The 15,924-nt window shown below is 41.2% G+C and overlaps 1 protein-coding gene across 8 annotated transcripts in view; it reads right to left on the reverse strand.

Moving 5' to 3' along the window:
- The window catches only part of ANKIB1 (ankyrin repeat and IBR domain containing 1), a 207,046-nt gene that overhangs the window by 114,994 nt on the left and 76,128 nt on the right, over positions 1-15,924 (reverse strand). For all 8 annotated transcript variants that reach the window (XR_015057498.1, XM_085878528.1, XM_085878527.1 and 5 more), the window contains 2 exons: positions 672-816; positions 388-548 (listed from right to left, as the gene is read on the reverse strand). Coding sequence is in view for 7 of the 8 variants with exons in the window: in XM_085878528.1 (XP_085734654.1) it covers positions 388-548; positions 672-816 (306 nt within the window). In the remaining variant the exon portion in view is untranslated. The remainder of the gene's footprint in view (positions 1-387; positions 549-671; positions 817-15,924) is intronic.

Below are 15,924 nucleotides of genomic sequence, written 5' to 3' on the forward strand. Positions count from 1 at the left end.
CATGCTGTCGCACCTGTTCACACTTGCTGAGAAATATCTCCACAAACTAAGGTCCCTGCTGAGAATAGCACAGCTACAGCTATCAAGACAGAATCAATGTGATGGCATTGTGCTTGCAAAAATAAAAACAAGATAATATCAAGAGGGTCAAAACCAAAAAAAATACGGGATTTTTCTGTGCAATGAAAAATATTTTTGGTTTTAAAAGAAGAGATTACCATCCAAAAATAATAGAGTGAGTGAGATGATAGACAATCAGCGGAGAGATGAGCCTTGTTTGTACGAGAGAGAAAAAAAACGAAAAAAGAAAGGAATACAGAGAAAGAAAAGAAAGAATTTGTTCATATTGCACATTATCGGAAATGTGTAGCAAACCCATGACCTCACCAGCAAAATGTGTGTCCATTGCCACAGTCTACAGCTGGTGCACGCAGTAGTTGTGAAGGCAAAATTCCAGCCATATTTGTGGTTGGTCCAGACAGCTGAACTGCTCGGTCACAGCCTGGCACGGGGCACCAGCGAATGGTTGGATTGCTTTCCACAAAGGCCTGTAGAGGTTAGTCAGTTAGGTTCAGAAAATTTTTCAACAGATGGTCAGAATGTCAGGGAGTTGAAGACAGGAATGTATATAACCATATACCATAGGATATATGAGCTCGATTTATTTTTACCTTGATATCAAACTGGAGGTAGCGCCGGGCCATCTCCCTAGAGATGAGACCTTCAATGACCTCAACGGGAACAAGCTGATAACAATTGTATGCTGGACACAAAATATTATCGGTCTCTCCTTCCTTGATTTTCACATTCAAATATCTGCATGCAGGGGCAAGGAAAAGTCACATGGTGGGTTTCGGTTTCAAAATGTATTTTGAAAAGTTACAAAATCTGAAATTAAAACGGATACTTCCGTGAACCAAGTTTAAAAGTCTTAAACTTAACTCGAACTGCCACTTTAAAACTGCTGGCAGTGATGTCTGGGTACCAAGACATCCCGCTTTGATACAACCTCACTTTGATCAGACACCTGCCCCAATGACATCCTCTTTATTCAATTGAATTCAGAATACAATTTAAAAAAAAATCAATTCAAATCAAATGGAAGACCAAATATGTACAGCACTGCATTGGTCATCAGAGGAAACCCGAATAAGCAAAAAGCAAAGATGAAGTTTCATCAGCAAAAGCTTTCTGTGACTCATTGGGACTGACTCAATCGGTCAACTTCCCGACCCGGATCTCAACCAATGGTACTCCATCTCTTCTGGATCTGATTTTGACAAATTTCCCTGACAATATCTGCTGCTCTTCCTTCGCTCCAATTGGTTCTTCTGACCACGTCCTTATTAAAGTGGACATCTCTCTGGCTGTTATCAGAGAACCACCTCACCGCCGTCGAGTCTGGCATTTCACTCAAGCCGACTGGCAGGGTCTCCGAGCAGCCATCAAACTTACAGACTGGTCTCCTATCACTACTTTCTCAAACATCAACTCATCCTGGGAATTCTTTCAAAGAAACTTGCTCTCCCTCATGCACAGATTTATCCCCTCTCGTGTTCAGTTGTCTTACCCTTCCTCCCGCCCTTGGTTTACTGAAGCTTGTGGCGAGGCAGTTGTCCTGAAACAACTTGCCTTTGCCTCATGGAAAGCAAACCCAACTGAGGAGCAATCTCAGTTCTTTCCACAAAGCTCGGAACAAGTGTGTAGCTACCCTCAGGAGAGCCAGAAAACAACATCTTTCTCATCTCAAGTCTGAACTCTCAAACCTCTCTCCCTCCTCAAAATCCTGGTGGCGTTTAATCAAATCTGTTTCTGGTGTATGTTCCCCTCCATCCCCTCCCTTACCTCAAATGGCCGCACTGCTGATTCCACACGTGATAAAGCTGAATGTCTAAACTCGGTGTTTGCAGCTAAATCTTGTGTCCCAAACCCATCACTATCTCTACCCACTTTACCCAGTCGCACCCAACTGTCCCTGGACTCTGTATCCTTTTCTCCTGACAAGGTGGAGAGCTTGCTTTCAAACCTCGAGTCAGATTCTGCAACCGGGTCCAGACGGCATCAGCCCACGTGTCCTCAAAGCCTGCTCTTCTGCTCTTGCTCACCCTCTCTCTGTTCTATTCACCCTCTCATTTTCCCAAGGTCATCTGCCATCTGCTTGGAAATCTGCTAGCATCACTGCCCTGCATAAAAAAGGTGCAAAAACAGATCCCTGTAACTATAGACCAATCAGCCTTCTCCCAATCATCAGCAAGGTTATGGAATCCATCATCGCTTCAGACATGAAATCCTTCCTCTTCTCCAATGGCTTGATTTCCAATCATCAATTTGGTTTCAGACCAGGTCACTCTACCCTAGATATGCTGCTACTGCTCTCCCATCAATGGATGGAGGTCCTCAATGCCAGACAGGAAATCCGAGCCGTATCCCTGGACATATCACGTGCTTTTGACACAGTCTGGCACCCTGCCCTACTCACCAAACTCTCTGCCCATGGTATTCAAGGCCATCTCCACTCATGGCTCGCAGACTTCCTCTCCTGTCGCAGTCAACGTGTGGCCCTAAATGGAGTTCTTTCATCCCCTCTTCCTGTGCAGGCTGGAGTTCCTCAAGGTAGCGTTCTGGGCCCTGTTCTTTTTCTGGTTTTCATCAATGATCTCTCGGACTCTCTGGAAAATCCTCTATTTCTCTTTGCCGATGACTCAACCCTCTGCCGTACCATCTGTCATCCCTCAGCCCGGCAAGCAGCAGCTTCTTCGCTCACTGCAGATCTGGATAAAATCACAAACTGGTCCAACACGTGGAACATGTCTTTCAATCCAGACAAATCTCACACTCTCACTATGTCTCTTCGAAAGGACCGTTTACAAAACCCCCCCCCATCCACTTTCTCAACAATCCTCTGGAAGAAGTCTTTTCTTTCAAGCTTCTGGGTCTCACTATCTGCCATGACCTTTCCTGGGAAAGTCACATTTCCAACCTTGCCTCAAAAGCCAGTCGCCGACTGGGAATCCTCCGTCGTGCAAAGTCCTTCCTCGGCCCTCTTGAGCTCCTGACCACTTACAAAGCTTTTGTCCGTAGCCTGATGGAGTACTGCTCTCCCCTCTGGGCTGGTGCTCCTGCCTCCCACCTTTCTCGACTTCACGCTGTCGAAACCAGGGCTTTTAAGATCATTGGCATCTCCCGCAATGAAGCTGAGTCTTTGGGCCTCTCACTCAATCACCGCAGGTTGGTCGGTGGTCTTTCTGTCTTCTACCGACTCCTCTCCAGCCTTGCCCCCCCTGCTCTCTCTGCGATTTGTCCCAACCACATTTCCACAGGGCGCTCCAAGGTCCGCCAACAACCCCCTTCTGGTAAAACTACCAAAATCACGAATCACTGCTCATCTTCACTCTTTCATTCCTCTTTTTCCCGCCTTTGGAATAAACTTCCTCACTCTATTCTTTCCCATTCTTCCCTTCAGGCTTTCAAAACAGCTGTTCACCACCACCTCTTATCTTCCCCCATCCAAATCCTCGATCTTTTCTACCCCCGATAATCCACCCAAGCCCACTTCCTTCAATTCTCCTGCTTTCCTTCCTGAAAGTCCCTTTAATGTCCATCTTCCCCTCGCCATGTTCCCCGTCCCATCCCCATCCCTCTCCCTTCCACAGTTCACCTGTGTCTGTTCCCCAATGTTTTGTCCCTTCCACTCCCGCCCCTCTTGTCTCATGCCTCCTTGCTGTGAGTTGTGTGTTAGCTCTCATACGAGCCTCGACCAAGGTATACAAAAAAAAAAAAAAAAAAAAAAAAAAAAAGTGATGAGAATGAACCTGGATAAGATTCTGATTTCAGCTGCTACTCCTCTTCCCTCAAACCCACCCAGGCACAGCCAAGTGAGCCTTATTCAAAAAAAAAAATTCAAAAAGAATCCTGATTCAAATAAAATCAATAATTATCGGTCAGACCATGCATCTGATCAAGTTGAAATTTAAAACATATATTCCCCATGACTATTAAATCATAATTGTGAAGTTTCACATCGATTGGTGAAGCAGTTCAAATAAAAATAAATAAATTTTTTTAAAGATTTTCGTTCAATAAAATATGGCTGCCAGACCACATGGCCTATTATATATTCATGAACACCCTGGTATCCCCACGGCTTGGGGGACATGTGCATTCGGTTTCCCCTCGATCTGTCAAGCCGTTCTGGGGAATAATATTTTAAAATGTGTATTCTTCAAAATAAAAATTAAAAAGAAAAAAGAAAAAAAAACAGCTGCCAGACAATGTGACCGATGACATTATAATTTACACCCTATATTCCCCAAGGCGAGTACATCGGGTGCATGAAGTTTTGGATCGGATCGAATTGGTAAGCCGTTCTGCAGAAGATTTTTAAAGCTTTTAATGTTCAATCCAATATGGCTGCCAAATTGTGAGCAAAGACGTCATCATTTTTTTCATGAGACAACACTCAAAAATTTTCAGACTGATCAGATAAAGTGTCAGACGTATTGAATTATGGCATCATGATGAAGGCCAACCAATGAAATCATCCTCTACAAAACTTGTTCCCCCTGGGGAGTACATGACATGTGCCAAGTTTAATGTTTTTTTTTCCATGAAGCATTTTTGGAGATACAGAGGTCCAAAGTTTTTCCTTTTTTCCAACATGGCTGCGACACCACATGACCTATGACATCATAATTATCATTTTTAAAAAATTGGACACGAGTCGTTAACGATGGTGAAAATTTAGTGTCAATGCGACAACTGGTTGCAGAGAAAAATAATTTAAAAGGGAATTAACCCTGCAAAATCATGGCAGAAGTATAAAAACAGGACCACTGGACCTGTAGCTTATCTGGGCTCTGTCCTAATGTTGTAACCCAAATTTGGTAGCATTCTGACTGGTGTCAAGAAAATAAGATTTTGGAAGGCATTTACTAAGTCAGCCATTTTGACCTACTTAAAGTCATGTGACCAGAACAAGCTTTGTAATTCTGGTTACGATTCAGGAGAGGAACGTTGCTGCCAAATTTCAGCAGGATTGGCCCAGCAGTTTGGTTGGAGAAGTCAAAATAGGACGACGGACAGACGGACGGATGGTGCATGATGATAATACCTTCTCTCGTATTTAAATTCCAGATAAGTTAATAATAATAATGAAGAGGAATAATAATCAGAAAAAAACCAATGGGTGACCCATCCTGAAAGACTTGGTACCCTCATTATATGTTAAGTCACACCTCAACAACTTTGGTAATCTTCATTACGATGTTGGTAAAGGAAGACCCAGGAGAAGAGGAAGAAGTCATTACTTTTGCACTTTTCAGGCAAAGAAGTGGAAATACGGCTCTCCGGCAACCCATCACATTCTGATCAAACTTCAGCAAAGCGTAAAGTTTATAAAACCAGGGTACACCTGAGAATGACAGTTTCAATTTTCTTTAAAGGGAAACAAACCTCAACTTAATTACTGTAGGCTTTGAATTTTGATACGACTTTCTCCTTAAATACTCATCATGGATAAATGTAAATGTTTCGGGTAAAAAAAAAAAATCATGAATGCAATAAATCATAACTATCAGACAGGTCGTGACTGATCAATATTAATCCATGGGTAAGAACCAGAAATTTCACTGATTGGTACCTTCTCAGGGGGCAAAATCTAACTGATTTTTTTCATTAGTCTTTGACATATATTTTGGTGTGATAACCATTGCTGAGGGGTAGCTTAGTAGTGCTAATCAGCTGTTTAATATTCCCACCCTGAGAAGACATTTCATTTTCAGAATGTTTCCATATTTTCTTGGCAGCCTTTGCATCCAGTGCCTGGTCAAAGACGCATATGATCTTGGACAGCTCTAAACATTGTATTATGAAGAGTGAGTCAACATTTGTGTTGCAAGAGCATTGATGGTGGAGAGATAGTCCTTCAGGACAACATTGGCTGTGACATCACCTCGAGTCAGGATATTGAAACCAGTCCAGCTGCTGATTGATTGGTCTTCTTCCTCTGATATGCAGGCCATAACCCAGATGAGGTTCTTTCATCTCGCAGGCAGGACAATGGTGAAGTCAATGTCTCCGCCTTCAGTTTGAGGTGGCCCCTCTCTTTACCCAACAATGTATGTGGGCAGCATCAATGGTGAAGTACTGATGCTTCTCTTCTTTGTCTTGTCAACAGGAGGCAAGGTTTTAGCTGGCTGCACGTCAACTGCCTTAGCTTGGATAGCAATTGCATTGACTCTGTGGGATGTCCTCTCACCACTGCTGGTCTCCTCAAGTCAGTCAACATTGTCCCAAGCTTGGGTCGGGAAAATTCTAGGATAGGTGTTTGCTGGAAGATCAACATCATCATTTGAGACAGAGCTTCTGCAGACACAGGGCTGTGTCAATCTCTTCCATCTAAGATGGTGGAAGTAGGATACACTGTGACCAAGTCAGTTGAGTGTCTGCATGAGCTCTACATTACTGGTCAGAGACTTGACTGCAAATGACAGAATGATGTGTTTGAGTGGCTTTGTCTTGCCAAGAGTTGTTGTTGTTTCGTATGCAGTATGTGGCTGCTGGTTGCATCACTTTTGGGGAAGCACAACTGTGCAGCTGATGCAGTGCCCCTGTTACCAGTAAGCTGGTACTCATTTTGCTGACCTCGGAAGGATGACAGGCTGAGTCAAGCCACCTGGTGTTATTTCAACGGACTGATGGGTTCTAACTCAGGACCCAAAGATATTAAGCCAGCTTCCTTAGCCATGAATCCAACAGCAGGCTTGTCTTGCAAGAGTCATAGCATATATCAAGTCGTGACCAAATGAGTTTCCAGGCCATTTAACTCTTTGGGATGCACGGCTGTTGTCCTTGATACCTGTCACCAAATATTGTACAAAGAGGGTGACAGGCACTGGGATGATGGGCCCACTCTCCTCTGCTGCCACTACCAGTGGTGGCCAGGCCCCGGGATATCGTACTTTCTGACCTGCTCTCACCTGAAGGGCTGCTTTTCTATAACATCTTCTGCATTGAGAGACTTCAGAGTCTGCAGCTCTGCTTTCAGCATCTGGTAGGCCTTGGCAAGTTCAGTTATTGACAAGTTGTCAGGATAGAGAAAAAATTCCCTTTTTCATTGGCGCAAATGTCTAGGGCTTCACCAAACTCACTTTCTAGCCTTCTGCAGAGGTCCTTCTTAAAGGAGTCCTTTATCTGTTCAATGACAAGATATTTCATCAATGTAACCAGTTTAAATGTGAATTGGCCATCGTCACCTGGGGGTTGGTGAAAAGCTCATTCCTGATAAACAGGAACACCTCATTGTATGAGTGACTAAGAGCCATCTCATGCTGAGCTTCATCATTGGTGTCTTCATTACATGTCGCACTGCTGGCATCCTTTTCTTCCCTTGTGTAGGATATGTAGCACAGCCTATGATGCCCTTCTGCTGCTACGATGTATCTGCTGACAATATTAAGCAATCTACTATCCATTTTCTTCAGAGCTGCATTTTCTGATGCTGGCATCTGCTCACAGCTCTTGGCATTTTACAAGGGATTCGCTTGTTTTCTGTCCACGAAGAAACTTGTTGGCTTTCTGAGAAAATATGAATTCTGCCTTATAGACTCTGGATGTCAAGCTTGATCTTTGCCTGGATGATTTCATAGGACTGGCATCATCTTCAGACTCCTCTGTCTTTTCCCGTTTTGTGCTGATAGCATTAAGAGATTAAGCATCAATATCTTCATCGTGAAGATATTGCGGCATTTTTGATGACAGTAAACTGGGTGGGATTTCTGCATCAAGTAAGTCTTTCACCAGGTCCAACATTGGAGCATGTTTTCTTATTCGGGCTGCATTCAGCAAAGTGTTCCATGAGTCTAAGCTTTGAGGGTATACCGGCTTTGGGTCTGCTTCCTGGTCACAGCAATGGATGAAGCCATCCATGTGCAGCTGCTTTGATGGCAAGGTGTTGCTCGTCTCACTCGTGTCCGTTTTCATCCAAGCAACTTTAAATATGATAATTTTGATTGGAGAAACTTAATTACTAAAACGTAATTCCTGGAGTAAAGGAAGAATGGAATCTGAAAGCAAGTTTGCATACATCTGCAACAAGGAACTTTAAAATGGGGCTTCTCACCCAAGCATCATTGCATCATATATCTATTTTATCTCAATCATATCATGATAGGAATTTATTGCAGCTATGCCACAAAAAAAGTCATCGACATACCTTTGCTGCCAACAAATATTCAAAGGTATCAGCTTTTCCATGTGACTAGGAATACACATGTAGATCAATGCTGTCTGGCAGTAAGTTGAAACACTACCATGAAAAATAATAATACACCCGAGTGGGTTTGACAGTCAGCTCAGTACTATCTAGAATGGAAACTGGATATTATAAACAGGGCCAGACGACAGAGGTAACGAGAAACTAGTTGGTCGAATTAAATATTCTTAATAATCCCTACGAAACCCAATATACATTATAGCCGTCCGATGCTTCCTTGTAGACCATTCAACCAATCGGTCATTTTGCACTTGATGACCCTGTAACCTTGACCCTGAGGCGAAAATTCGAAAAAGGGCTGAGACGATCTATAGAGAGCAACTAGTATTATCATCGTGTCAAGTTAGAACTCAATCGGACGAGACGTCTAGGGGGAGATAGAAAAATAAAAATTGTTGACAGACGGATGGACAGACAGACAGATGGACGGACGGACCTGAGGACATCGAACGATTTTATTAGGTCAGCGAGCTGACCTAATAATTAAACTCCTAACCTAAATTAACACAAAGATCGTGTGCCTCATTTCATAAAAAAATATTCTGGGGCATGCTACATTTATTTAATAGTCTTTTCTTCTGTTTAAAAAGACCATGCCATAGCCAACTGTGCCATAGGGAGTGGGCATGTAATGGCATTTAATGCACCAAGTAGGTAATGCGCTGGAAAAAGGATGAAGTACTTCAAAAGGTTATCACATATTTAAGTACTTCAAAAGGTTATCACAAATAATTTGGCACCATTGAAGTTTTGTCCCCCCAGGTGGTACCTGGACATGGACATCTCTTCTGGCCCATGGACTATATCAGACAGATGGTGACAGCACCAGAAGCAATTGCGGGAGTGGTGTATAAATACTACACAGAATACAGTGAAGTTTTCTGATATAATTTGACCATATTAATTTGAACTGGAATACAGTCCAACCAAATTGGCATCTATGAACCCGGTATAAACTCCTGAGAAATATTACAGTGATAGGTCTTGATGGTGGAGCTAAACGAGGGTAGGGAAGGATTAATGCGGTATGAAAGCAGACATTGTTTTCGTAATGTCTATTGCACAGGAATGATCTTCTCAAATGCTCAACAGTATGTCTTCATTGAGGTCTAATTACTCACAATATTTATAACTTGTGTATGTAAGTTCAGAAACATAAAAGTATAGTTCGAAGATAGTCTTGATTACAATCATTTCAATAAACCTAAAGTAATTATATTTTTCTGGAGCAAACGTGGATGTCACAGAAACTTCAAAATTGACGTGGCAGAAATAGCACCATCTTTCGGGGTCGCCGGTATTACAAATCATCTTTCTTTATCTTTTGATATGAAGTACGATTTGTTGTGATCAATAACAAAAAAAATTCAAAAATGACAAAAATTGTGTAGTGAATTTCCAAGATTGTGTCGCAGCACAGTGCCCACCGAAGGTGGGCCGAGAAGTGCCCGCTAGTATCAACAACAATACATCCCTTTGTGATGTCTCCCCATTAAATGCCCTAACCTCCTGGTTCTCGTCACTTTATTTTCTTTACTTATCACCTGCTCATCAAAATAAAGACCAATTACTGCACTGTAGTACCAAGAAGGAAGCCAGACATAACAACACACACACACACACACACACACACACACACACACACACACACACACACACACACACACACACACACACACACACACACACACACACACACACACACTACTGATAAAAGCTATTCTATTTGAAGTTATAACCTTAAGTTATAAGCAAATGACTGACTTCCCAACTCCCCAGATTATCAACTGGGCACCATTTTACATTGAGGTTTCAATCCTTTCAACTTGGAACCTCTCCAAACAGCGGATCCACAACACCGGTCGTAGGTCCACATCAGTCGATTACTCAACATCAATGGACACATAACCTCAAAGTTGTGCCCAGACGTCAGTCAACACAGCAATGCAATATCCTCATTCAAACTTACATAATTATTACTTTTATTCAAAGTATTTTACATATGAATAACTTCAATCATATACCACTTTATATGATAATATATTAAGCAATAAACACTTTACCTTGAAGACATGTCCATTACACAGCACCTCCATCTAACCATAGACTCAAAATGTCATTAATAACCAATTTTAACTTGCTGCACTGCATACCTTTGCAACCAACAACAAATTATTTTAATGCTTATTTATAATGTATTTTATAAATAATTTATTTTTATTTTTATTAATAATACCGACATTATTTAATTTTAATACCATCAAATATATATACATATATATATATATATATATATATATATATATATATATATATATGCATTTAACAAATAATATTAATTAAAGCATTTACCTCACAAAAATAATTCATTCATTATTATTATTATTATTATATCAAATGCAATGCAATACAGTAACTTCTTTACAGAAAACCAACCAAACTTAAATAAAAGGTGACGATGGAGTCTAAAGACATTCTCACAAGATCTGATCAAGCAATCAGCCAAATATCCTGTTTAACATGATGGAAAAAAACTCTCAACACGTTCAACAAAATCATCCTTTACTGGACAAATTCTTGAAAATCTAAGTAGCTGAGATGAAAAGACATTGTAACCTATTTTAATTGGAACATTGTTACCTGGAAAGGTGTACAAGACTCCTAGGAAACTGAAATCATCAACTTTATGACATGCACTTGCACTAAAACCATTCTGTCCAACTCTAACCAACACATCCAGATATGCAGCAACTGTACAATCATTACCACTCCTGTTTGCAATTAGGCTATCTGGATAAATCTTGTGAAGCTGCCTATGAAATATAATCTATATAATGACATGTATGTGATATTTCAGCTAATCCAAATTTTTTCTCCTTCATCAGTTTCTGCATGGATGAAAATTCACAGAAAATTAGAAAAATGTCTGCTAGTAGGGGGCTGCAATTCCAACCCATGGGAATACCCTTCGCCTGTTGAAACATTATCCCATAAAATTATTAATTAAAATAAAATTAACAGCATCCTTAAACTTCTATTTATCAAAACAATGAAAACTTGAGTGTTTCTTTTTCGAAATGAATGCTCTATCAAATTCGACACATAAAAACTTCTTAAAAGAGTTTAAAATCTTGTCAATTACTTTGAATAGTGAATCCCTTACTTGTGCTAAATCCCAATTTGTTTATAAAGTTGAAAAATTTCAAACTTCAACTCCTTGATATTGAAGCATCTAATTTTATCGAAGAACTTGAAGGAAGAATCAATATCAGAATTCTTCTCAATTGCTGAACATTATTTCCTGAACTGTCCCCCAACAACTTGTAAGCCTGAGTCAACTATAACCGATAACTGGTTGGTGCAACACTGCCTGGCACCCGATATAAACCTATACTTGTTCAGGTTTTTATGAAATTAGGAATCCAGAAAAGTCGAGGAATACAAAGATTTGCCTCATTACATTTGATACTGAAATTATAAACTAAAACTTCCTGATGCTCAGAGATAATATCTTGAAGTAACCTATGACAAGGAACATACGTGCCATTTCAGATACTGGTGAAAGCTACCGTGTAAATGCCAAACTCTCTTAATAAAACGTCAACATAAAACTTTTTACAAACCACAACAAAATTATTAGCAGCCTTATTCGCTGGAGATATAACGCAGCTATCATGGAGATCCTGATGTCTTTACGAACACTCGGCTTGTTCAACACTGGTTTAGACCGACCCAGTGAAAGCAAGCCCCGACTACAAAAAAAAAAAATCCTATTATCCAGGACTTCCACAACTCTGTGAAACCATACATTAAAACTGTTTACAGAAAACTTAAACTTGATGCACATTTTGTTAACAAAATTAGAGAAAAAATCCACAATTGAAGACCTAATGCAACTCCAAGGTTGAGTTACTGGTTCCCTATATTTAGCTCCCATTTTCATCAGATCCCTAATTTCACTATTACTAATTATATTCAAATCCCCAGAAACTACATGTCCACAAGGACCATATAAAAAAGGGGAAGACGAACATGCACAGTCAGTTTCCAAAATGTCCTTTACTATATCTACACGAAGAGTTTTAAGAAATTCACCATAATTGAATAAGGATTGTCCGATTGTCTTCGTGAAAATGAAATAAACCTTCAATGGGGTTCGCTCCCTAACTTTATGTGGTAATAAACTCTCTACACTGCTATCCCTAACAATAGAATGAAGCTGAAACCGATCTACCTGCTTGCTGGAAAAATCACAAACTCAGAACTGGCAGATCCGATCAACTTTGAGAGTCGACTTCTTCACCAGAACCCTCCTCCAAAAAGCTTCGATCAAAAATGAGCATGTTCTCTGAACCTGCTAAACTCCGGAGAATATTAGCGAAGACTTGTTTTGGAACATGACCTCAGAAGAACATAAAAATCATGAAAAATCTTTCCTTCATAAAAACCTTTAAGTTTATCAATCATCTCTGAAGTTTCCATTTTTGGAGCCATATGACACCAATTAGGATGCCCATGAGCTCTGGGTCTCCTGATTGGATTAGCAAAATACTCGTTTCCAAAAACATTAGCTTGAGAAACGGACCCAGTACCTTGCACCCCGTCATTAAGGCCCATAGGATAGATCACATGTCGTGTCATGACCCAAAAGTACACTCTGCACCCAACCTCAACATTACACTCCTCTTTATGATCAAAATAATCAACATTAACTGAGTCTATAATTTGTATAGAAAAACTTCTAAAAGCATGTCCAACTTCATTGAAATGATAATATAAATAAGTCTTAACACCAGACGATACAGCAGACCTATGTCCATTCAAGTGGTGTTGATGCAAACAAAGAAGTTTTACCAACATATTGCAATCCACAATCTCCAAAAGTGAGAAGATAAATAATGTACTTTGATTTACAACCCAATAAACATTCACAATCAACAACAAAAGTCTTACCTGTCACATGACAAACAAAAGTTTTTAAGGTCTAAAAGCTTTACAACACAAACATCTCGATGAAATACTCTTTTAAAAAACAGCTTTACAAGTACTTGACAAAACATACCGACTCATTCTGACTCAAGCCTGTAATTGTCCCTTTTCGATTTTTGACCTAGTCCAGTTGGCTCAGACCAAACAGAAGAGACAGGCTGACCAGGATACCTTCTGGCGAGGGGCTGCCTGTTTAAGGCAGGCGTTACCTGGTAGGGAACTGAAAGTTCTCCCACCTACACTGACAATGCCTATAGATCAGGGGGTGACAGCAATTACCCCAACCATAAAACCGGATCAAAGTCAGCAGCTGCTGGTTTTTCGTGAACACGAGGGCAGGCAGCTCATGCCATAAAAATTAAGAGAAAAATAGGATGTAGGTATGAGAGGGGAAGGTATTAAAAGGAGAAGTAAGAAAAAGGAGGTTTGAAACAGAAAAAGGAACTGTAAAGACTAAAAATAGGATGAAAAAAAACAAAAAACATCAAGGATGCAAGGAAGAACCCAGACAAGACTTAAGATCCAGCAATCACTTCAACACTGAAATGCAGTAACAAGTAAAAGCGACCAGAGGTATATCAGTGGGGAAGCAAAGTCCACACAGGATCAGGATATGGTACAAGCAAAATCAAAATGAAGACCAATTACTGCACCATAGTCCCAAGAAGGAAAGGAAGCCAGACATACCAAAGAACACACACACACACACACACACACACACACACACACACACACACACACACACACACACACACACACACACACACACACACACACACACACACACACACACACACACACACACACACACACACACACACAACCCTTTTTCAAAATTTTCACCTTTTGTTTCCTTATAGCCTGGAACTAAATTGTATTAAATCAGACTTTTTCCACATTTATTTACACATCATAACCCACAACTTTCCAAATGAAAAACAAATTCTACAAATTTCAGAAAATTCATTAAAAATACAAAACGAAAATATCTTGGTGGGATAAGTGTTTAAAAATAGCAATTGTAATAAATCTCAGATGCAACCAATCACCTTCAAAATCACACACTAAGTTAATTTACCTCCACCTGTGTTAAATTGGAGTGATTCTGATTATTTCAGAATAAAATCAGCTGTTCCTGTAGGTTTTCCTCTGCTGGGTAGTGCATTTCACAGCAAAGACTCATCCACGAGCACCAACTCGCTTCCAAAAGACCTCCGGGATAAAGTTGTGGAAAGGCACAAATCAGGGGATTGGTTGAAAAATATTTTAAAGGCCTTGAATATCCCTTGGAGCACAGTCAAGACAATCATTAAGAAGTGGAAGGCATATGGAACCACCAAGACCCTGCCTAGATCAGGCACTCCCTCCAAACTGGATGACAAAGTTGAGAGGAGGCTGATTAAAGAGGCCATCAAGGAGCCAATGACAACTTTGAAAGAGTTTTTTTTTTTGTATACCTTGTCGAAGCTCGTATGAGAGCAAACACAAAACGCACATTAAGGGGGGCATGAGAAAAGAGGGGCAGGAGTGGGAAGGACAAATCAGTGGGGAACAGAGACATTAGAAGATCTATGGAAGGGAGAGGGATTGGGTGGGGAACATGAGGTATACAAGATGGACATTACAGGGACTTTCAGGAAGGAAAGCAGGGAATTTGAAGGAGGTGAGTTTGGGGTGGATTAACGGGGGTAGAAAAGATCGAGGATTTGGATGGGGGATGATAAGAGGTGGTGGTGAACAGCCGTTTTGAAGGCCTGGAGGGACGAATGGGATTGAACAGAGTGAGGGAGTTTATTCCAAAGGCAGGGAAAAAGAGGAATGAAAGAGTGAAGGTGAGCAGTAATTCGTGATTTTGCAAGTTTTACCAGAAGAGGGGTTATGGCGGACCTTGAGCGCCCTGCGGAAATATGGTGGGGACAAATCGCAGAGAGAGCAGGGGGGTGAGACCGGAGAGGAGACGGTAGAAGACAGAAAGACCACTGACCTGCCTGCGGGGAGAGAGGGGGAGAGGCCCAAAAACTCAGCCTCATTGCGGGAGATACCAATGATCCAAAATGCCTTGGTTTCCACAGCGCCAAGCCGAGAAAGGTGAGAGGCAGGAGCACCAGCTCAGAGGGGAGAGCAGTACTTCATCAAGCTGTGGACGGAAGCTTTGTAAGTGGTCAGGAGCTCAGGTGGGCCGAGGAAGGACTTTGCACGACAGAGGATTTCCAGTTGGAGACTGGCTTTGGAGGCCAGGTTGGAAATGTGGCTTTACCAGGAAAGATCATAGCAGATAGTGAGACTCAGAAGCTTGAAAGAAAGGACTTCTTCCAGAGGATTGTTGAGAAAGTGGATGGGGGGCAGGGGGGGTCCAAATGGTCCTTTCAGAGAGACATAGTGAGAGTGTGAGATTTGTCAGGATTGAAAGACATGATCCACGTGTTGGACGAGTTTGTGATTTTACCCAGATCTGCAGAGAGAAGAAGGTGCTGCTTGCCGGTCTGAGGGATGACAGATGGTATGGCAGAGGGTTGAGTCATCAGCAAAGAGATAACGAGGATTTTCCAGAGTCGGAGAGATCGATGATGAAGTTACAGGCCTTTATGGCAAAGACTGGTCACTGTGTGCAGGTGATAAACATATCCCAAGCACTCCACAATTCTGGCCTGGAGTCAGGTGGC

Source organism: Eptatretus burgeri, chromosome 4 (genome assembly GCF_056783735.1).
Source record: "Eptatretus burgeri isolate ZD-2024b chromosome 4, Ebu_testis_v1, whole genome shotgun sequence".
Lineage (NCBI taxonomy): Eukaryota > Metazoa > Chordata > Myxini > Myxiniformes > Myxinidae > Eptatretus > Eptatretus burgeri.